At 40.8% G+C, this 23,961-nt stretch overlaps 2 protein-coding genes across 2 annotated transcripts in view; both read right to left on the bottom strand.

The window, feature by feature from the left end:
• The window catches only part of RABGEF1 (RAB guanine nucleotide exchange factor 1), a 63,578-nt gene extending 54,929 nt beyond the window's left edge, over nt 1–8,649 (bottom strand). The window contains exon 1 of the mRNA XM_079718774.1: nt 8,599–8,649. The gene's annotated coding sequence lies outside the window, so the exon portion shown is untranslated. The remainder of the gene's footprint in view (nt 1–8,598) is intronic.
• Nucleotides 8,650–12,405: 3,756 nt separating this feature from the next.
• LOC307063586 (large ribosomal subunit protein eL31-like) lies at nt 12,406–12,801 on the bottom strand (the record flags this gene model as incomplete). Its single annotated transcript, XM_079719803.1, has 1 exon — nt 12,406–12,801. The coding sequence occupies exon 1, from the start codon at nt 12,778–12,780 to the stop codon at nt 12,406–12,408; it is 375 nt and encodes a 124-aa protein (XP_079575929.1). The 5' UTR covers nt 12,781–12,801.
• Nucleotides 12,802–23,961: the final 11,160 nt, after the last annotated feature.

Here is a 23,961-nt window from a genome sequence, read left to right as displayed (position 1 = left end):
ATGGAAAGAGTAAATATGTAAGGAAATATACATGAATATTGATTATTAAAAAACAATAATTTCTTATGGGTCTTCAAATATATGTCGAATTAAAATGGATAAAACAGAGTAACACAAAAATACAGGAAAAAGACAAATGGAGTTAGCATCTAAAGTTCTAGGGCAGTGGTTAAGACTGCGCTTCCAATGCAGGGGGCCTGGGTTCGATCGCTGGCCAGGGAACTAAGATCCCACATGCCTCCTGGCGTGGCCAAAAAATAAAATTAAAAAAATAAAGTTCTAGCATTATTGGAGAAGTGATAAAAGTTATAATTTGGGGCTTCCCTGGTGGTACAATGGTTAAGAATCCGCCTGCCAATGCAGGGGACACGGGTTCGAGCCCTGGCCTGGGAAGATCCCACATGCCGCAGAGCAACTAAGCCGGTGCGCCACAGCTACTGAACCTGCACTCTAGAGCCTGTGAGCCACAACTACTGAGCCCACGTGCTGCAACTACTGAAGCCCACGTGCCTAGAGCCTGTGCTCCGCAACAAAGGGAAGACACGGCAATGAGAATCCCACGCACCACAGGGAACAGTAGCCCCTGCTCACTGCAACTAGATAAAGTCCCCCCACAGCAACGAAGACCCAGTGCAGCCAAAAAAAAAAAAAGTTATAATTTGTATTAGATTATAAGTCAAGGGTGTATGCTATAATCTCTAGTGTAACCACAAAAGAATAATAAAAGAATGTATAACTAAGAAGTTACTAGAGAGGAAAAATTAAATTATAATTGAATAATAAATAATCCAAAAAGAGGTTAAAAAAGGAACAAAACAGGTGAGTCAAAAAGAAGATGGTAGATATAATACCAAATATAGTGACAATTACATTAAATGGACTAATGATTCTAATTTAAAGACTAAAATTGTCAGACTAAAGAAAAAAAAACTAAATCTAACTTCATGGTGCTTTCAAGGACAAAGAAAGTTGGAAAGTATAAGGATGGAAAAAGATATACATAGCATGCAACATTTATCAAGAGAAAGCAAGTAGAGCTATACTGGTATCACACAAAGTAGACTTTAAGGCAGAAAGCACTACTAATGATTTAAGGATAACAGTGTTAATCCACCAAGAAAATTCTAATGTCAGCCAACTGGTTAGAAATTAGTCATCACTGGGAGCTAAGAAGAATACACTGGGGCTTCCCTGGTGGCGCTGTCGTTGAGAGTCCGCCTGCCGATGCAGGGGACACGGGTTCGTGCCCCGGTCCGGGAAGATCCCACATGCTGCGGAGCAGCTAGGCCCGTGAGCCATGGCCACTGAGCCTGCGCGTCCGGAGCCTGTGCTCCGCAATGGGAGAGGCCACAACAGTGAGAGGTCCGTGTACCGCAAAAAAAAAAAAAAAAGAATACACTGGCTGAAACAATTCTGTTTAGGAAATCTATGGCAGCTCAAAGAAGGGTAGAACTACACAGTAACATAGAGCTTAAATACCAGACTTCTTTGCAATACAATAAAACTCACATTTGTACCTTATGGTGAGTTCTGAAATGCTTACACAAAATATTAAAACTTTAAAATCAAGAAATAACAGGTAGACAGATTTAGACCAAAAAAATACACATTAATAAAGATCAGAAGATATTCTGGGGTGATGTAGTGTTTACTAGACTGGGTAGTTTGGTAAAGCACTAAAATTCATAACTATAAAAACTAGACTTCCTGAAATTAAACCCTCAGAAAAAGAAAAAAAATTTTTTAAGTATTTTTCAGTGCTCAGATTGTTCTCCTCCAAATACAGCTGAAGCGTTCACTGAAGACTGAAATTGAAATCTCTGTATTACATTTACCTAAATGGCAGACTCACCATTATAACCATTATTGGTGGTGTTTGGAGCTGGAATTGATTGGACTAAAATCCAACCTCCTGATCAGTTTTTCTGTCAGAATCTAAGAACTTTAAACTTCAAAAGAACCTCAACTTATTTCTCAAGCATTATTTTGTAAGAAATAAGTTGAGATTATATATATATATTTATATGGGGGGATCAGTTATTAGACCAACATACTGAAAAGGCAAAAATTCTTCTTTAGGGAAATAGGCTACAACCTCTTATGGGTAACAACAACAAGAAAATCTGCCTGCAATTTGTTCTCAAATATGTGCAAGAATAAAAGTAGGCTCTTGAAAAGAACTTATTTACAAAACAGAAATAGAGTCACAGATGTAGAAAACAAACACATGGTTACCGGGGGAAGGGATAAATTGGGGGATTGGGATTGACATATACACACTACTATACATAAAATAGATAACTAATAAGGACCTACTGTATAGCACAGGGAACTCTACTCAATACTCTGTCATGGGCTGTATGGGAAAAGAATCTGAAAAAGAGTGGTTATATGTATATGTATAACTGATTCACTTTGCTATACACCTGAAACTAACACAACACTGTAAATCAACAATACGCCAATAAAAAATAAAATAAAATAAAATGAAAGTAGGCTCTTGGGAGAAAGTGGTGTCTACTTCATACAGTTGATATTCAAAGGACTTAATTTCAATTTTGTCTCTCATCAGCCACTCTATTTCCTGGGGCAGGTAACATCACATGATGCATTGTAAAGGTATCAGCAGCTAGCATGTCATATGAAAATACTTTGCCATCTGATTATTCCTTATAAATGATATTTAAGATGTGTCCATTCATAACTATACAACATTTGAGACCACAAATGAAATCTACACACTTATCACACTACAACCCCAACTGCAAAGGCTAATTAATTTACACAAATACATAATCCAATTTGCTAAGTAAAAGCTAAGCATATTACTTCCTGAGACACTAATTATAATGGATTTTAGACATTATGTTTCATCAGCCTATTTTTTGTTTGTTTGTTTTCACATTTTTAATTTGTATTCTTCTTATAATATCCTATTCAAAACTCAGGTCACTAGCCTACCTAATTTTTCAGGAACCTATTTAACAATGACAAAAGCTCTGTGGAAATGCAATTAAGGAAACACTATGTTACATAACTGTATTTAGGCAAGGACAGTTCCACCCACTGTTTACTAATTAAGGATGAATAAGGATGTTCTCTACTCTTTAGTTTTGTAGGCTAGGTCACAATTTACAATATACTGTAGGAACTATATTATAATACTTCAAAATAAAATAATCTGGAATAACCTGGAATAGTCTCATATGAAAACTCACAATAAATAATGGTTTACTTATCTGTACAACTCTAATGCAATACAATTCCTAATAAAACATGGAATAAGATTTAAGAACATATACACCCAGCGATGTCACTACAGAAGTATAACCTAAATTCATCCCAAATCATAGCAGTGAGATCACCAGCTAAAGTTTTACTCTAAAATATAAATATAGACCTCTCTTTCCAGAATGGCACACTATCTTTATAACTGTATCATTGTGGTTTTCCTGATCTGATGAGACAAATTTGTAACAAATAGAAAGAAAAAAATATGCATTTCAGATGCAAACAAACACATAAAATAATATTCCCACTTTTCTAACCCTGATAGATGCCTAGAAGATGTATGTTTCCCAGCTTTATAAACTATGGCCAAATGCCCTAAACTTGTAGCTCTCAGCTCACCTTCTGGATGGACGATTCAGAACTGTTCAAGGCCCTTCTGCAGTGGTGGGTTCTAATACTGGCCAGTGGGTTTACCTTTATTAACTGCATGGTCTAGCCCCATCTGTGGGCCCAGTCTAGTCCACCTCGAGCAGTATAAAGTCATATGTGCAGACCACTGAGTCTGTCAGACTACCTGAGTTCAAATCTCCATTACCTCTTGTATGACCTGGAACAAGTTACTGCTGTGAACCACATTTCTTTATATTTTTCTTTTAAGAAAGGGAATAAACGAAGATGACAACATTGAGATAATGCATGTAAAGAGCTTATTATTAGCACATGCCTGGCCCATGCTAGCACTTGATAAGTTCTAACTAATTACTTAAAAGGTCAACTTTTTATTTAGCTTGAGCAAAATACAGGTACATTAATTTACTGGACACTACATCTAAGATGAGCGGATCTGTTCCCTTCTTAAAAATAAATTACAGGGCTTCCCTGGTGGCGCAGTGGTTAAGAATCCGCCTGCCAATGCAAGGGACACAGGTTCGAGCTCTGGCCAGGGAAGATCTCACATGCTGCAGAGCAACTAAGCCCGTGCGCCACAACTACTGAGCCTGAGCTCTAGAGCCCGCGAGCCACAACTACTGAGCCCATGTGCCACAACAACTGAAGCCTGCGCGCTTAGAGCCCATGATCCGCAACAAGAGAAGCCACCACAATGAAGAGCAGCCCCCGCTCACCGCAACTAGAGAAAGCCCGCGCACAGCTACAAAGACCCAACACAGCCAAAAATAAATAAATAAAATAATTAATATTAATTAATTAATTAATTACATGCCTGGACTTTTCAAGCCAATGCTCTCTGTGCTGGAGCTAACACTCCGAACCTCCTTCCAGAAATGAATCTTGGTATTCACTGATATTCCTTCAGCCCATCTGAGTGTGGAGGTTAAGTGACTTTTACTTAAATATTTGTCAGTCTCCTCCATTTTCATACTCCCCATGATAAAGCATGCCTGCTAAAAATATGGCTCTGTGATTAACCAACAACACAAAAAATATATGTACTTAAGGAACTTGTTGGGAAGCACAAACACAAACACCACTGCTGATAAATTAATAACAAAAGCTCCATTGAGAAACAAAACATTTATGAAAGGTAACTTGAAAAATGTGTAATCCCCATCTACTTATCTAGATAATGTAAAACAGATCCTTAAGTTAAATCAGTCTACAGAGCTAAGTGCTTAGTCCACATTATTTTGCCAACACCAGAACTGTTTTTGTTGAATTATGTTTTGATCTTATGTCATCACCCTACACAATGAGGCAATGAGGAATTTTACTAAAAAACAAAGTAAAACACAACACAGCCCTCTGAAATGCATGGTGTATTTATACTTAAGGATGTAGTTGAGGAGTTTCTCAATACAAGGCATCTTTGGGAATCCAAAGGAGAAACTGGTCTTTTATCTTATGGTCACTGAACCATGTAACTGATTACATTTCTTTCTGAACTGGCTACTAAAAAGCAGAGTCAAATTTGTGGCCCTCTAACAAATACTTAAGACTCCAGTCCAAGTACTTTGTGTACAGATCTCATTTCTGTTTCCATCTTAATTTTTCTCCCACAGTCCTAAATCCATCACCCCTTTATTTCTGTCTGTTACCAAAAGCATGTTGTTTGTATCTTTGTAAGTCATTATGAATCCTTTCTGAAACAAGAGGTGATATAAGTAAATGGTATGCTCCACTTCAAAAACAGTATAGCACAATAGGAAGATATTTTCTTCCATTAATAAACATGTTATGAGTTCAATTTCTAGAGGCATTATCTTTCTTGTGCTCCAAAAGAAAAAAAGAAAGTGTTGTAGCAAACATTATATTTAAAATTAGGAAATTCTAACAACAGAGGAACTACCAAAATAAAACACTTTCATTATGTATTTTTAACTGTGGAGCACACAGAAACCTGTAAATATATCCCATGTAAAAATCCCCCAAGTCATTTTTATTTTTAAAATACAGACGAAATCACCACAAATGCAGTTGCATTTGAGTATTTATTCTGAATGAGAACTGAATAGGCTAGCTTCAAAAATGATTTATAAAATTTTGTACAGCTCCTTCTGAGTTGCCCTGTGCCTAGCACAGGGGATGCTGCCAACCATTCCTTACTGGGAGACAGCACAGAATTTAAAGCCCCAAATGCTCTTGCTACATTCCTGCTTCAGGGATTTCAGTAATCTTATTGCTGTCATCTGAACAAAACAAAAAGCTTAATATTCTCTTAGTGGGTAAAATTTTACCCTATCATGAACTCATACTTAGCATTCTGATCATAACTTCTAACTTTTAACTATAAATTTATCTAATTAATTGATTATAATTATAGTCCTTCACCCTCCTAGTGACCACAAACAAGTGAGCTATGCTACCAGAGACTTGAAAAACTGTTTTACTACACAATAAATATTACACTGCCTACCCCAACAACAGTAACTTCATCAACAACAGGAATCTCCCAGGGTAACTTGAAAGCAGCACCATAAAGTATAGTCTTTTCTTAAAGCATTTTAGGAGCTTTATCCAAATAACAAACAGATAAAATAAGAGCCACATAATATTATGTGGGATAAAGATGAGTCAATTGTTGTTTCTCCTAAGTGTTTATTCAACAAACAATAGTCTAGAGTATTTCAAGGCCTTTCAGTCATGTGAAAAAACATACATTATGTTCCTACAATGCTTTATGACAGAAATGAACATTTAATATGACTTTCAAAATGTTTGGCCTCTACTGTGAAACATTTTTTTTAGGGTGACAACTTTATTGCTGGGTTAAGAAGCCACTTAATAGCATTTCTATTCTAAGTCACAGAATAGACAGGTATGTTATGTTACACAGGTATGCCCTATATTTTAGGGATGGGTCATCTCTTCTAGAGATGTTTACTTTGCAACCAATATAAACACATGTGCCAAAAATTAAACTCACATTGTCAACATAGAAATTCTATGTCTCTAGCCAAAGATTGAGAAGAGTAAATGAAACAAGACCTTAGTTCTTCTATACATAGATATTAAAATAAGTACCGGTCAAGTCTTTTTTTCACTGAAAATCAACATCAGAAATCAATGATTTCTCATCGTCCTCATGGAACACTCATGAATGCCTGACTTGGATTGAGATGCAAAGAGATAAAAGCAGAATTCCTGCTTATAGAAGTTTAAAAATAAGCAGGGTCACACACTCTCATACAATTAGTAAATGAATACAAAATTCAATTCAAACATTTAACAAGCAGAAACGATTAAAATACAAGCTAGCACATAATCAAGCACTATACGGGGCACAATCCTCATCAGCTGCATAGCAGCCCGTGTGTTAAGCAGGCAAATAACATAAAACTCCATGTTAACCAGGCAAATAACCCTCCTTAAAACCCTTCCCTGGTTCTGTCACCATCAGAGAAACGCCCAAGAATCTCCTGCATCTCTGCCCCTATCTGCCACCCACCTCTGTCTGCATTTTTTCACTTTTCAAAAATCACCTCCTGGGAGTTGCTGGCCTCTTCTCCTTTAGTTGCCCCACGTCCACATTCCCACGACCTCTAAAATTCTCACCCCACCTTGTTAGGCTGAATGTTAACTCATTCTTCAAGACACTTCCAGAAATATTCTCTGGTACCTTCCTCCACCCTCCATGCCCTGCAGTCCCTCAAGACACCTGGGGTGTCCCCTCTCTGTGCTCTGCTGCTCACCACACTGCATGGCGAGGATCCTCGCTGTCCCTCTCTCCTAAAGTGGCTAACTTCTAGAGAGAAGAAAATGATTGCTTGGAAGGTCAATAAAAATTCAAATCCTTGAACACCTTAATCTTCCACCTAAGAACCAGTAACTCTTAAAATTAACATTATTTATCATTAAAGGGATTAAGTAAAATCAAATCTCCTTGCAACTCCGGCAAGCTTTCTTGGTACAACTATTTTAATTAGTAACCTTGATAGATTTTGGGGGGGTCGTTGTGCAGTTTTAGATTTACTGAAAAAACAGGTACAACTATTTTTTTAATCTCAAACAAACAAAACTCTTCAGATCCAAAAAAAAAAAAAAAACTATTCCCCAGGTGATGCTGGAACTCATCCTGAAAATTTTTCACATCTAATCTCTCTGCTAGGCGAGTCCCGGCGCCCAGTGACACATTTCCCAACCACAGGGCTTGGTCACCAGCGCTGAGACACCACCAGCAGGCTCTGACCTATTCTCTGAAAGCGCCTGAGTCCTTCCACCCTGTCGACTAAACTTCCGTGATGGGCATCACCTCTGCTCTCCTCCGAGACGATTCGGAAGCAGGGACTTTTGCTCCTAACCTCAGGCCCACAACTTCGCCCTCAACCACGGGGCGAAAGTTAGGACCAGTCTTCTAGTCCCCGCGCTGCGAAAGACAGCATCCTCCCACCTCCAGGACCTTTCCCTCCCCGAGACCGACGCGGGTCCCTGAGGTCCCGGCGCCCCTGCCCAGGCCGGGCTGCGACAGGTCCCCGAGGGGCTCGGGGCACGACCCTCCCGGTCACCACTACAGGTGTCCCTCGGCACTCCGCCGACTGGACAGTGAGGAGGGAGCCGGCTGGAGCACAGCCATCCCGCGAGGGGTGGACGGGTGGCAGGCGGCGGCCAGGAAACGATACACGTCTGCCCGTCGGAGCTGGGCCGGGCCTCGGAGAACTTGGCGACGAGCGCCCGAAACGGGCAGGCCGAGCACGCAGAGGATGAGGGGGGCCGGCGACGGCCTGGGACCGGTCAGGGCCGCGCCGCCGGGCCCCGGGCTGAGCCGGAGGGCGGCAGGAGGCACCGGTGCGAGACGGCCCCAACCGGGTGTACAGCCCGGACCAATGACCCAGTAACCCCCACCGGTACGGCGCCGCCGCCCCACTGCCCCGACGTCGCCCTGGGCCCCCGTCCGTCCGCCCCGTACCTCACCTGCTACTCCACCGACGTCCGGACCGCCGCTCTCCCCGCGTCGCTCGAGTAGGTCCGGGTGCCAGTCACAACCCGCCCTCACGCCGGCCCTCCCTCTCGCAGCCCCGCCCCCAGCGCCGCGCGCGCACGCCACGCACGCACGGACGTCACTTCCGGGGCCTCTGCGCGCCGCCGGGAGGATGAGGTTACTAGTGGGAGGATGAGGTTACTAGTACGAGTCTGCCCTGGGTGGAGCGGTCGGGCGAGACTGGCGTGGGTGACGGCACCGACAAAGCCGTATGGCGAAGGGAAGGAGGCGGCCTCGACTCTGGCCCCGGGGCGCTGACCTGGAGCGTTCGGGAGCCAGCGGAGAAGCGGGTGTTTCCTTGTCTTTTCCTCAACCCCTGCTACCGGGATCCCACTAGGAGTGGCCTGAGGGTGACACTGCCCATTCTTAGCTTGGAATGGGAGGCGGTGGCAAAGGCTGCGGCAGAGCGGTGTTTGGGCCAGTGCACGGTTCCAGCCCGTAGGGAATGAGGCTGCCTGAGAAACTAATGAATCCCATCGCTTCACACGGATTTTAGGATTTTAAAAGTTCTTGAGTTAGAGGACTTAAAGAAATTGGCTGATCTATTAGCTGGTTTTACAGCTGAGTATAACTGAGTTCCAGAAGTTAAATATGTTAGCCAGTGTCACACAGTATTAATGGTCGAGTTATAAATGGAATCCAATTCTCCGTGATTCCCGTTTCAGGAATGTTGGAGACAGCAGCTGCCTCTGTATTCTGGATGCCATCTATGGCACAAAGCGCAGCCACGACTGGAAAATAAATAAATAAGAGACAGAAAAGAAAATACTATAGTACAGTGTCTGGGAGGGAGCCCTGGGTTGGAATCCCAGGTTGGCTAAATGCTGCCTCTGTGATCTTGGACAGCTTGCCTAATATCTCAGTCTTTGCTCGTTATTTGCAAAATGGAGATTGATTTGTTCCTCACATTATTCCTAAACGTGGGAAGGTAGCAGAATATGCCACCCCAAAATATGCCTCTTTGACATAAGACTTATTCTGAGAAAGTAAACACAGAGAAGCCCTGAAAATAAACTAGAAGTTAACCTTTTGTAAGGGAAACGTACATTTATGAAGGAAATCGCTATTTGTAAAAGTGTCTCCCCCTCTGTACCTGGAAGAAAAGGACAACTCTAATAAATCGCTAGAGACTCATCAGTGGAGAAGACACTGACTTAAATCTGTATAACAAACTTCTTAGCTTGTTTATTTTTCTTTCCCTGGTCACCTCCATAACTGGTCTCCACCCTCTCCGCCCCCCACCCCCAACAGACACCTTTCCTTGTTTGTCTTCACCGGAAAATGGTATTTAAGTTGGCATTCTAAGCCTTTTCCCTGGGTATCTCCTATGTATATGTGAGGTATACATGTTAACAAATCTCTATTTGTTTTCCTCTTTGTTACTTTTTTATTATAAGGGTTTCAGCCAAGAACTCAGAAGAGCAGAGGGAAAATTATTTTCCCTCCCCTACAGTACCTAATGTATGCTAGGCTGAGGATACCAGACTATTAAAAAAAAAAAAAAAAGTAAGCTGAGAAGCTTACATTCTAGGGAAGAGGTGGAGGAGCCACTAAACAATAAATTATTTACAATAGTACATAGGATAGTGACCATTGCTATGGAAAAGAATAATGCAAGGGAGAGGGATAGCCAGTGCAACCAAAAAGTTTGATGTTTTAGGGTGGACAGGAAAGCCCTGGCTGAGAAGATGACCAGAGCAAAGGGTTAGGGAGCTAGCTATGCTACAATATTATGCAAGTATTTGGGCAAGAGTGTTCTAGGCACAGGGAACAGCAAGTGCGAAGGCCCTCCTGATGCCAACTTGTGTAGCTGTAGCAGTGAATTGAGGGGAGAAAGGAGACGAGATCAAAAGGTAATGGGCAAAGCAAGTAAGGGGCAAACCCCAAAGTCAAAGTGGGAGGGGACTAGCAAAAGTGAGGACAAAGTCTGACTCATTGGGGCCATTAATGCAACAAACTACCACAAAACTACCACACTTCCCTCTGGGAGAAGGGGTGGCAGTGGAGGCTATTGGAAAGGGGCACCAAAGGTACAGTCAACTGAGCAGGCAATGTTTTAGTTCTTGAGCTGGGTGATAGGTATATGGCTACTCACTGTATTATTCTTTATTTCAATTTATGTGTTGTTTTGCATATTATGAAAATCAGTCCCATTGGAAAAAGTGAAGATAAAAGAGTAAATCCTGGAGTGGGTCAAAAGAAAAAGAGCCATCAAAGAGGAAAAAAAAAAGAGGAAAACTAAAAAAGAGGAGTAATGTGGAGGCTAAGGAGAGAGAGAAAGCCAAGGGATTGATCAGATGAGTCAAATTATGCAGAAAAGTTAGGTAAGATGAATCTACCAGAGAGAAATGAAAACATACTAATAGAAGTGCTTAAACTACACATCCTTGTCTTGTTCTCAATCTTAGTGAAAAAAACTTTCAGTCTTTCACCATGATATGATGTTACCAGTGGGTTTTTCATACATGGCCTTTATCATGTTGAGGAAGTTCCCTGCTATTCCTGGTTTACTGGGTGTTTTTATCATCAAAGGGTATTAATTTTATAACTTTATTTTTAATTGTAAAATATACATAATATAAAATTTACATGCAAAGGAGTGAAGTTGGACCCTTACCCAACACCGTGTAAAAAAAATTAACTCAAAATGGATGAAAGACCTAAATGTAAGAGATAAAATTTAGAAGGAAGCACAGGGGAGAAAAGCTTCATAACATTGGATTTGGCAATAATTTCTTAGATATGACACCAAAGGCACAGGTAATAAAAGAAAAAAATAGACATATTGGACTTACCAAAATTAAAAACTTTTGTGCATCCAAGGCAACAATCAACAGAGTATAAAGGCAACTCACAGAATAGGAAAAAATATTTGCAGATCACCTATCTGTGATAAGGGATTGTTATCCAGAATATATAGAGAACTCCTAAAATTCAACAACAAACCAATTTACATGAGATGTCTTTCCATTTATTTACACCTTCTTTCATTTCTTTCAGCAATGGTTTTGCTGTTTTCAGTGTACAAGTCTTTCACCTCCTTAATTAATTCCTAAGTATTTTATTCTTTTGGATGATATTGTAGGTGGAACTCTTTTCCTAATTTCCTCTTTGGATTGTTCATTATTAGAAATGCAACTGATTTCTGTGTTGATTCTGTACTGCTACATTGCTCAATTTGTCTATTGCTTCTAACAGGTTGTGTGTGTGGTGGGGGGGGATCCTTAGGGTTTTCTACATATAAGATCATATCAGCTTCAAACAGATAACTTTACTCCTTCCTTTTCAGTTTGGATGGCTTTTCCTTTTCTCGCCTAGTTGCTCTAACTAGAACTTGCAATACTATATTGAATAGAATTGGCAAAAACAGTCATCCTTGTCTTGTTTCTTATTTTAGCAGATAAGCTTTTAATCTTTCACTGCTGAGTACAATGTTAGCTATGGGTTTTTTATATGTAGCTGTTTTATATCTATATTCCTAGTTTTTTGGAGTGTTTTTATCATGAAAGGGTATTAAATTGTGTCACAAGCTTTTTCTGTATCAATTGAGAAGGTCAGGTAGTTTTTTCAATATAGTGAATAACATTTGATCAATTTTCATATGTTGAACCATCCTTGTATATTCCAGGAATATATCCCACTTGGTCACAGCATGTTTAATATGCTGCTGAATTCTTTGTTAGTATTTTGTTGAGGAATTTTGGGGGGGGCGGTTCTGTAACTTTATTGAACAAGCACAGTTAGTTCTCATCCACATTAACTGTCTGTAGATTTTTGAAAGTGGTGACAGATACATAGGTAACCAACGTATAGAGCTTGTTTGGTGAATCTTCATCTTCATTACGTTTTCTGGACAACCGCACACGGATATGGTATGGGACATTCCTTATTCCTTTGGCCCAGACAGCTTTGTTGATCTTGGTATCAATGCATACATCTGGAGTTCCCATCTCCTTCATGGCAAATTTCCGGATTTCTCTGAGTGCCCGAGGGGCACGCTTCTTGAAACCCACTCCATGGATGCACTTGTGAATGTTGTTGGTGTATTCTCTGGTCACCACCTTGTTGATGGCGGACTGGCCCTTCTTCTCACCGCCCTTCTTTGCTGGAGCCATCCTGCCTGTCCCGGGTTGGAAAGGGAGGATTTTTATATTAATGTTCTTAAGGAGTATTGGTCTGTAGTTTCCTTGTAGTGTCTTTGTCTGGCTTGGTATTAGGTCAATGCTGGCCTCACTGAATAAGTTAGAAATCATTCTCTCCACTTTCAATTTCTTTCTGAAGAATTTGAGAAGGATTGATAGTAGTTCTTTAAACATTTGGTAGAATTCACCAGCAAAGCCATATAAAGTCCAGGGCTTTTACTTGTTGGGAAACTTGTGACTACTGATTCAATCTCCTTACTAGTTATAAGTATATTCAGATTTTCTATTTCTTTGTGATTCAGACTTGGTAGGATTTATGTTTCTAGGAATTAGTTCATTACATTTAGTTATTCAATTTGTTGGTGCACATATATTCATAGAATTCCCATAATCCTTTTCATTTATGTAGTCAGTAGTAATGTCCCCTCTTTTATTTCTGATTTTAGCAAGTTGTTTTCTCTTTTTCTTAGTCAATCTAGCTAAAGACTTGTCAATTTTGATGATCTTTAAAAAAAGCAAGTTTTAGTTTTATTGATTTTCTATATTCTCTTGTTTTCCTATTCTCTGTTCCATTTATCTCTGTTCTAATCTTTACTTTCTGCCTTCGGCTAGCTTTGGTTCAATTTGCTCTTCATTTTTCTAGTTCCTTTAAGGTGTACAGTTACATTATTGATTTGAGATCCTTCTTTTTTAATGTAGATGTTTACAGCTACAAATTTCCTTCTGAGCACTGCTTTCATGTCATTCCAAAGGTTTTGTAAGTTGTGTTTTCATTTTCATTTGTCTCAAAGTATTTTTTAATTTCCCTTGTGATTTCTTCTTTGACCATTGGTTAAGAGCATGTTTTTTAATTTCTACATTTTTGTGAGTTTCCCTCTGTTACTGATTCTAGTTTCATTCCATTGTGATTAGGAAATATACTTTGTATGATTTCAACCTTTCAAAATTTACTAAGGCTTTTCTTTGTGGCCCAACATATGTTCTATTCTGGACAATGTTCTATGTGTATCCACTATTGTTGGGTGAAGTATTCTATATATGTCTGTTAGGTCTCATTGGATTATAGTGTCATTCAAGTACTCTCTTTCCTTACTGATCTCATCTCTGGTTGTTCTATCCATTTTTGAGAGCGGGATAGTGAAGTCTCCAACTCTTATTGTAAAACTGTTGATTTCTCCCTTAAATCTGCCTTTTTTGGTTGTTGTTTCATATATATTTGGTGCTTGGTTATTAGGTGTATATATGCATATAATTGTTACACCATCTTGTTGCATTAAATCTTTTTCAGTCTATAATGTCTTTCTTGTCTCTTATAATCTTTTTTAAAAAAATTTATTTACTTATTAATTTTTAAATTTTTGGCTGCACTGGGTCTTCATTGCTGCTCATGGGCTTTCTCTAGTTGCAGTGAGCAGGGGCTACTCTTCGTTGCGGTGTGCGGGCTTCTCACTCTGGTGGCTTCTCTTGTTGCAGAGCACGGGCTCTAGGCACGCAGGCTTAGTTGCTCCGTGGCATGGGGGATCTTCCCTGACCAGGGCTCGAACCCATGTCCCCTGCATTGGCAGGCAGATTCTTAACCACTGAGCCACCCAGGAAGTACAACCTTTTTTTTTAATGTAAAATCTATTCTGTCTAACAATATAGACACCCCAACTCTCCTTTGGTTACTGTTTTCATGGAATATATTTTTCCATGCTTTTACTTCCAGCCTCTTTGTGTTTTTGTATCTAAGGTGAATTTCTTATAGAGAGCATATAGATGTAACTTTTTGGGAAATACATTCTGCCAACCTTTGACTTTAAATTGGAGAGTGTAATCTATTTATATTTAAAGTAGTTGCTAGGATTGACTATATTAAAAAGCAAACAAACAAACAAAATAAAGTAATTGCTGCTAAATAATGACTTACTTCTGCCATTTTGCTTCTTGTTTTCTATATAGCTTATATTTTTTTTCTCAATTCTTCCATTACCTCATATTTTGGTATTTAATTGTTTTTCTGTATCCTACCATTTTCATTTTCTGTACTTTTTCGTTATTTTCTTAGTGGTTACCTTTGGGATTACAATTGACATTTTGAACTCATAACAACTTAGTTTGAATAATACCAACTTATTTAAAAGAGTATATACTCTACTTCCAATACAACTATGTCCCTCTCATTTTATCCTGTTATTGTCACAGATTTCATCTTTATAAATTGTGTGCCTATCAGCACAGGTTTATAATTAATGTTTTATGCATATATGTCTTTTAAATCATATAGGGGAAAAGAGAGGAGTTATAAACCTTTAGTACAATAATGCTTTTACGTTTACCTAGGTATTTATCTTTACTGGTGTTCTTATTTCTCCATGTGGCTTCTTCCGGTGTCCTTTTTTCTTCAGCCTGAAGAAGTCCTTTTAGCATTTCTCATAGAGCAGGTCTACTAGTAACGATGTCTTAATTTCTTCTTCATTCTTGAATAGTTTTGCCAGATACAGAATTCTTTGTTGACAGGTTTTTATTTCAACACTTTAAATATGACATCTGACTCCCTTCTGGCTTCCATAGTATGTGACGAATTGGTTCTCTCTTGCTGCTTTCAAGATTCTTTTTCTTTGGCTTTCTACAGTTTGATTACAATGTGTTTTGCTGTGGGTCTCTATGACTTTATCTTATGTGGAGTTTTTTGAGCTTCTTGAACTTGTAGATTTGCCCCATTTTCTTTATCATTTGCACCCTCTCTATCTCGCTTTCTTCCTAAAGAATTTAAGACTAACTTGCAAACATCATGCTTCTTGATGCCTACATATTTCAGTGTGTATTTCCTAAGAATAAAGATATTCTCTGAGAAAAACCAAAGCAAAATTATCAAAATCAGGAAAATTAACATTGATAAAATCCTATTATTTAATCTATAGCCTTTATTCAATTCTCAATTGTCCCCAAAATGCCCCTTATAGCTATTGTTTTTCCTGATCGCAAATCTAACCCAGGATCACTTAATTGCCATGTCTCTTTAGCCTTCTTTAATCTGGAATAGTTCTTCCATTTCAATTTGTCTTTTATAGTGTTGACATTTTTGTAAAGTATAAGATGGTCATTCTAAAAATGTCCTTCACTTTGGGTTTCTCCGACTTTTTCTCATGATTAGTTTCAGGTTATTCATTTTTTGGCAGAAAAATCACCGGCATAATGTTGTATTCTCCTCAAGGCATTAAGACAGGTGATGTGCATGATGTCTGTTTGTCCCATTTTGGCTAACAACTTTGGTTAATGATTAAGGTGGAGTCTTTCAGGTGTCTCCACTGTGAAGTTACTATTTTTACCTTTATAATTAATTAGTAATTTATAGGAAAATACTTTGATGATTAATGATGATTCAGTTATAATTATGATGGCTGCTACATGGAGGTTTTCTAACCCCATCATTCTTTCTCTATATTTATTGGCTGACATTTTACTGTAAGAACTTTCCTTTCTACCTCTTTTATGTAATTATTTATTCATTTGTGTCAACATGAGTTCATGGATTCTTATTTATTCAATGGGTTATAACCCATTGCTATAATTATTTATTTTCATGTTCAAATTGTCCTATCATTTCAAATTTTAATAATGTGTGCCTAAGACAGGAATTTTGACTTTATATGACATTGAGCCATTATTTCTTGCAGCAATTATATAGTTCCCTGTGCTATACAGTAGGACTGTTTATCCATTCTAAACAGTTGCATCCATGTTGCTGTAAATGGCATTTTTTGTTCTTTTTTTATGGCTGAGTAGTATTCCATTGTATATATGTACCACATCTTCTTTATCCATTCATCTGTCAATGGACATTTAGGTTGTTTCCATGTTTTGGCTATTGTGAATAGTGCTGCTATGAACATAGGGGTGCATGTATCTTTCTGAATTATAGTTTTGTCCAGGTATATGCCCAAGAGTGGAATTGCTGGAACATATGGTAATTCTATTTTTAGTTTTCTGAGGAACTTACATACTATTCTCCATAGTGGCCACACCAAGTTACATTCCGACCAACAGTGTAGGAGAGTTCCCTTTTCTCCACTCCCTCTCCAGCATTTGTTATTTGTAAACTTTTTAATGATGGCCACTCTGACCAGTGTGAGGTGGTATCTCACTGTAGTTTTGATTTGCACTTCTCTAATAATTAGTGATGTTGAGCATCTTTTCATGTACCTACTGGCCACCTGTATGTCTTCTTTGGAGAAATGTCTATTAAAGTCTTCTGCCCATTTTTGATTTGGTTGTTTGATTTTTTGTTGTTGAGTTGTATGAGCTGTTTGTATATTTTGGAGATTAAGCCCTTGTCAGTTGCAACATTTTCTTGCAGCAATTATATAAAAGAAAAAAATCTTTCTTAATGAGACTTGCCTGGTTTGTAATAGTAAAATCACATCACTATCCTAGAGAAGGAGAATTAAATTTTCTACTTGCTATATGATAGGACACATACCTGTTCATCAAAAACTAATATCAAACCATTTAATATATAAAGAGAAAAGGAGGTAAAACTTGACCCTCTCCCCCTTTTTTTCTACTTCACCCCACAGAGGATATTATTTTGTTGTTGTTGGTTTTTGCAGAATGCAAGACTTTAAGAAACCATTAACAGCTAGAGATCTGTGCTAAACTCATACGACGTGGCTATGACTAATGTCTGCCAGTGAAAACAGAGGTCCCTATCAGAAGAGAGAAAGAGTATACACTTTTGTAAAACTAGTAGAGGATGTGTGGTTTTTGTCTACCTAGCTTCTTTTGGGGAACCGCACCTCCCATTATTAGTCCACAGAGTTCAGCCATTGATGACCCTATCCCTTGGCTCCAAGAATAAGCATGTGAGCTCTGCCATTCCCCTGGCCTCAACAAATGCGTGAGGATTGCCCATAATTCCTTTCTAGGACTTCTCTAGCTTTCAGGAAAGTGACTCTCTCTCTTCTCTGGTTTTCTGGCAAAGGCAATCTCTGCAGCAGTAGATAAAGGCTGCCTAAGAATGAAGCAACCCAGGGGAAAGCCTCAGGGATAGACTCTGGGGGATAATCAGATTAGTGACAGTGGAAGGCTCATCAAATTGCCAAGTTCCCAAGTGAGAAGCAATCCAGGAACCACGTAACTTAAGCCATTTTCCATAGGATCCAAAATCAAGGAAAACAGACCATTCACATAAGCAAAGGAGTATATTCTCTCTCACTGAAACATATTGTGGTCAACCAATCAGCTAAAAAACCCAAGACCTCCATCTTAGTTTTTCTTTTTTTTTTTTAACATTTCTAAGTAGTCTTTATCATATCAAGAACAAGAGAGCTGAGGGCTGTATTTGCTTAAATGTGGGGAAGGCTTATTAATCTGTTGTTAAATAGTTAGAGGCATGTGTATCTCAAAAGGCAGCTGAAACTTTTTCTTTTTTTTTCGGTACACGGGCCTATCACTGTTGTGGCCTCTCCCGTTGCGGAGCACAGGCTCCGGACGCGCAGGCTTAGCGGCCATGGCTCACGGGCCCAGCCGCTCCGCGGCATGTGGGATCTTCCCGGACCGGGGCACGAACCCGTGTCCCCTGCATCGGCAGGCGGACTCTCAACCACTGCGCCACCACGGAAGCCCAGCAGAAACTATTTTTAAATAGTTTTGTGGAACATATTTTTAATGGAATACTATCAAATTTTTAAAGGGGGGAGGGGCAGCTCTACATGAACTGAAATGAACAGATCTCCAAAAGATAATGTTAAATGAGAATAGTAAGGTGGCAAAACATGTGGTATGCTACCTTTGCACTTCATTATAGGTATATATTCTCCTAGGATGTATATAAATCTCTTTCTAGAATAAAGATATATATATATATAGATATAGATATAGATATACATATCCTGGGATAGATAGATAGATACAGTATATATAGGAAGATAATTATTTTAAGGGATTGGGTCATGTGATTGTGGAGGCTTGGTGGGTCCAAAATCTGATGGGGGAGGCTGGCAGGCTGGAGGCTCAGGAAAGAATTGCAGTTCAAGTTCAAAGGCAGTCTGCTGATGAACCAGGAAGAGCCGGTGTTGCAGTGAAGTCCAAAGACAGACGGCTGTCAGAATTCCCTCGTGCTTGAGGAAGCCTTTTGTTCTATTCAAGCCTTCAACTGATTGGATGAGGTCCACCCACATTATGGAGGGTAATCTGCTTTACTACAAGTCCACTGATTTGAATGTAGATCTCATCCAAAAACACCCTTACAGAAACATCCAGAATAATGTTTGACCAAATATTTGGGCACTGTGGCCTAACCGAGTTGACACATACAATTAGCTGTCATAACTCGACCCCCTGTCAACTTGGCACCCATATGCATCTCCTTATATCAAACTTAATCTCCATACTCAGTCTCTTTACCTGGTGGGGTGACCCAAACTTTCACTCACTAAAGGTCTGGGCCATTAGTAATCCTGCTTGGATTGGCTTGTTGCAGTTTCCCACTGACTTTAATCACAGGCCATGGTAATACTAAGATGCTCCAAGTGGTCTCCTGTCCATATACTGGACAGATTGTTTAACAGATCTTGACTGTGAGCACCTCTTTTCCAGGCACTGACTGTTCCAAGCACTGACTGTTCCAAGCACTGGGATATAGGTGTGAACAACAGAGGCAAAATCTATGCCCTCGAGGGGCTTATTTGAAAGAAAATAGAGACATAACAAACAAGACAACTACTATTGGTGATAAAGGCTATAAAGAAATAGGGTGACGTGATAGATGGTAAGGGGAGGGAGTATGCTTTAGATGACATGGTCAGAGAAGGTCCCACTGAGTATGTAACATTTGAGCTGGAACATAAAATATGAAAAGGAGCCAGCCATAAATGAGAAGGGCAGGGGGAAGGGCATCCCAGGCAGAGGAAATGTCAATCACAAAAAGCTGAGGCAGGAACTGAAAGAAGGCCAGGGTGGAGGATGGGAAACAAGGAGTAGGGTGGTGTGTTGGGGCTGGATGGGTTGGCAGGAACCAGATCAAACATGGTAAGCCTTTCCAATTTCATTTTAAAAGCAAAGGGTTTGAACTTATTTACAAAACAGAAATAGAGTCACAGATGTAGAAAACAAACTTATGGTTACCATCGGGGAAGGGATAAATTGGGAGATTGGGACTGACATATACACACTACTATATATAAAATAGATAACTAATAAGGACCTAATGTATAGCACAGGGAACTCTACTCAATACTCTGTAATGACCTATATGGGAGAAGAATTTTTAAAAGAGTGGATATATGTATATGTATGACTAATTCACTTTGCTGTACACCTGAAACTAACACATTATAAATCAACTATACTCCAATAAAAATTAAATAAAAAAAGAAAAAAGGAAAGGGTTTTAAGTCAGCATAGTGCAGGATCTAATCAACCGTTTCAAAAGACTATTCTGGAGAATAGGTTAGTCAGAGTAATTGAGAGCCAAATTAAGCCAGGAGGCCTTTGTAGTAACTCAGGATGAAAGATGATGGTGAGTCAAACAAGTGAATCTGTGAAAACTCGATACATCTTGAAGATGTATTCAAGTACTTGGTGATGGATTGCAAGAAGGGGAAGGTGAAGGAGGGGAGTGAAAGGTGATGCAGGTTTCTGTTGACTGGATGCATGGTGGTGCCATTTCCTGAGAGGGAGGAGGTGGAATGAGGATGTTTGGGGTGGGAGGGGAGATCAAGAATTCCATCTGGATGTATTAAGTTTGAGATGGCTAACAGATATTGAAGTAGCAATCTTTGGCAGGTTATTGGGTGTATACTTCGAGGCTGAGGCAAGAAGCCTGGACAGGAGTATACATCTGGGGACTCATCAGCATATGTAGATGATGTGCCAGGTATTGACTGCCTTTTAGCCCCATATTCATCCTTTGCTGCCTCCGCAAAAATTGGGTTGGGACTTATGAGTATTTTTTGCCTTTGCCGACTAACATGATATGATTCTTTGTTAGCAGAGGGTATTGGTGAGACACTGCAAGGAGGGAGATGTTTCCTTTCTGGTTCGGGTGTGCTCGCTCACAGCTCAGCTTCTCCAGCGCCCAGCTCCTGCCATGCAGGGTCGTCAGCAGCACAGAGAGGCCTGCAGCTTTCCCCAGCACTCCCCTGGGGTGGTTTCGCCGTGGAAGGCCTCCGGCAAGACACCGCCCAAGGGATGGATTTTTCCAGCATCCCAGAGGGTGGGTTTCCAGCAAGTTCCCCCATGACTTCTCTACCGTTCGGTGAGCCATGGTCATGCCTTCTCCAAAAAAGGTCTGGGTATCAGCTCTGGGGGAGAGGGGTCCTCGTCCTTGGATGCTCTATCTCTGCCCTAGTGGCTGCTTCTTAAATCTGCTATTCCTATATTCTTTATAGTTATCTCTACTCCTTATTAGCCAATCCCTCATTACTCCAATCTTCTTATAATTAATAGCTATTTATATTAAAGATATAAATTATTCAAATTACCGTGTGGTTTTTTTCCTCCTGACTAATACTAATGACTCCAAGTGCAAGTCAGGCATGGAGACAGACGTAAGGTCCCAAGGAGTCTCTGTGTTACTTTCCATTTTGAACGGAGGGGGATGTAAAGGCACATGGTTGGCAAGAGGGTGAGCAGGAGTTCAGTTTCCTCTTCTGGCACGCCAGTCAGCCGCTGTAAGAGAAGACTGTCCCTTTCTGTGTCCGCTCTGGGAAGCTCTGGGTTTTGGCTGGCCTCCACTGCACATGGGCACCTACCTGCAGCTTGCAGCGGCTTCTCTGTCAGCTACAACCAGAGCTGCCATTCCTCTGCTGGCTTCTTGGGATCTTGCACATGTAATGCAGCATCTTCTGAAGCCAAAGTGTTTGAAAAACCTGACCTGCCCTCATTGTGCGGAACAAGTTGCCAGTTTCACCATGACCGCTCCAGGCGGCTGCACGGACAGACAGACACTCACATGGTGCCTCTGGACTTTGAATCTGTTTATTACTAGGTTGGCCCAAAAGTTCGTTCGGGTTTTTGTACCATCTTATGGAAAAATCTGAACGAACTTTTTGGCCAACCCAACGTATTCCAACTCTCATACCTATAAGGATTGCTGGCCTCAGCCAATCCCAGCATCATGGAGATGTAGGAACAAGGAGCAGAGGCTGCCCATGCTGGTGCCTCCCTGGGACCCCTACTGAGGTACTGGAGTATGTCTTGGAGGTGTAGGGCCAGGATAGGAGAAAAGATGTACAGGGCTTTCAGCTACTGGAACCCTGGGTCTTCCGTAAGGGATCAGGTGAACCCACTTCCTAAAAGATAGAATGGTCAAGTAAGGAAGTTGAGGGTCATGAACAAATGGCCAGTACTGCCTATAAACCCCAGAAATCTGGGGGCACAGGTGAGTATGCCTACTGGGACAGAGACCAGGTGAGGGTAACTGCAGAGGAACCTCCAGGGGGCCCGTCTCTGTTTAACTTCAAGTCAGGGCGGAAGTTCAGCCGCATGTCTCAGGGAAGAGCCTGTTTGATTTAGTATGGCATCCCCAAACATACCATGTTTTAAGCAGAAATCAACGCATATTTTCTGGCAGCGTGGAGGGCGGAGGAGGGAGGAGAGTAAGTCTCTGAACAAGAAAGGCACGGCACCCAGGTTCTAATTCTTGATTTTAATGCCAGGTGAGGGTACTGAGGCTCCATGCACCAAAGCGCTCACAGACAGGAAATGAACGAACACAGGCAGTGTTATATTGTGTACACAAAGCCCACACTGTACAGAAGGAAGACGACCGACCCCGTGACCTCCCACTCCCAGAGGCAAGTGCCTATCCCTCCTCCCTGTCTCTGTTCCCACCTCCTCTGACCCTCTGCCAGCCCACCCTTCCTCCAATTAACATATGTATACATGTATGCTTCTTCCAGAATTCCAAAAAGTGCCTCTCCCACCCCAGTTCCCAACACTGTGGCTTCTGATGAATAAAGCCTCCCTCTTTTAAGGATCACCAGGCAGGCGCCACCTTCATGAAAGAGCCCCAGCGAAATGGTACCCGAGAAAGCTTAATCACTTGTAGCACAATCAAATACAGACAGAAGGTATGCAGAAGAATGATATCTGAAATTCTAACTGGGATCAAAATGATCAGTGTGAGTGGTTTTTGTTTTGTTGTTGTTATTTGTCTTAACCATTTCAGGATCCAGCTTAGACCAAGATCACACAGTGAGGCTCACCCCACTCTATGGCTTGCAGATATCAATTTCCTAGTCCTCCAATGAGCAACCCAGAACAGGAAGATTATATCACCTGAGCAGCCTGAGGCACAAGGCTCAGACAGCTCCCAGAATATCCCAAGCCCCAGCGAGAAAGAACAGAAATTTTCAGAGCACAGTCGACTGCTTTCCATGTGATAAGCACTGGACAGCCTGGTGAATTCACCAGAGGTAGAATAAGGATGGTGACGATTCCTCTATGTCTTCTATTTAGAGCGTTACCCAAAGAATTCCCCCACCTGGGATGGTGTGCTGGGTTTCACTGTGGTTTTGTTTCAATCTTTTCAAACTTAGTTGCAGTTAAGTTTTTCATTCTTACTGAATTGCAGATAGCATTGCACCATGCGGTCCTATTTCCTATAACTTTCACCTTCCCAACCAGTGAATGGATCACCTGGGAGAAAAGGTACCCAAAGTCAAACATAAGGGAAGCTCCAAAGGCAGGCCCCTTGGTTTGACCCAAGGACGTTACACACAAGAATTCCATGAAGACAGACTTCCTTTCAATCTGGGAGAAGCAGCCGTCCTTTGGAGCCCTCCTACCTTACCCAACGCTTCTTATGCTCTGGGCTTGGCCGCTGACAGGTGAAAAGGGACCCAACTAGGAGAAGTCACTTCCTCAGAGATGACCTTTATTTGTAGGCAATCACCACAAACCCTCTACATCCAAGAGCGCTTCGCAGCCTGGCCTTGGCTTCTCAACAGACAATGGCCAAACAGGGCCACCGAATTCTTTTACTCCATTTAGAAGGAGCTCTAAGCTGGCTGCCGGTGTCCCTGCTCTGCCTGGGCTACTGGCCACAGCCCTGTCCCCCAACGACAGCACAGAGTACCTCCGCGAGGACAACACGGGGGCAGAGGAACGGAGGGGCTCCAGCAAGAGGCACAGGGACAGCGTTCCTATCCAGCGTCCCTGAAGCTCCAA

This window comes from Hyperoodon ampullatus, assembly GCF_949752795.1.
Source record: "Hyperoodon ampullatus genome assembly, chromosome: 14".
In the NCBI taxonomy this organism is placed as follows: Eukaryota; Metazoa; Chordata; class Mammalia; order Artiodactyla; family Ziphiidae; genus Hyperoodon; species Hyperoodon ampullatus.
This window is presented reverse-complemented; position numbering and strand designations above follow the sequence as displayed.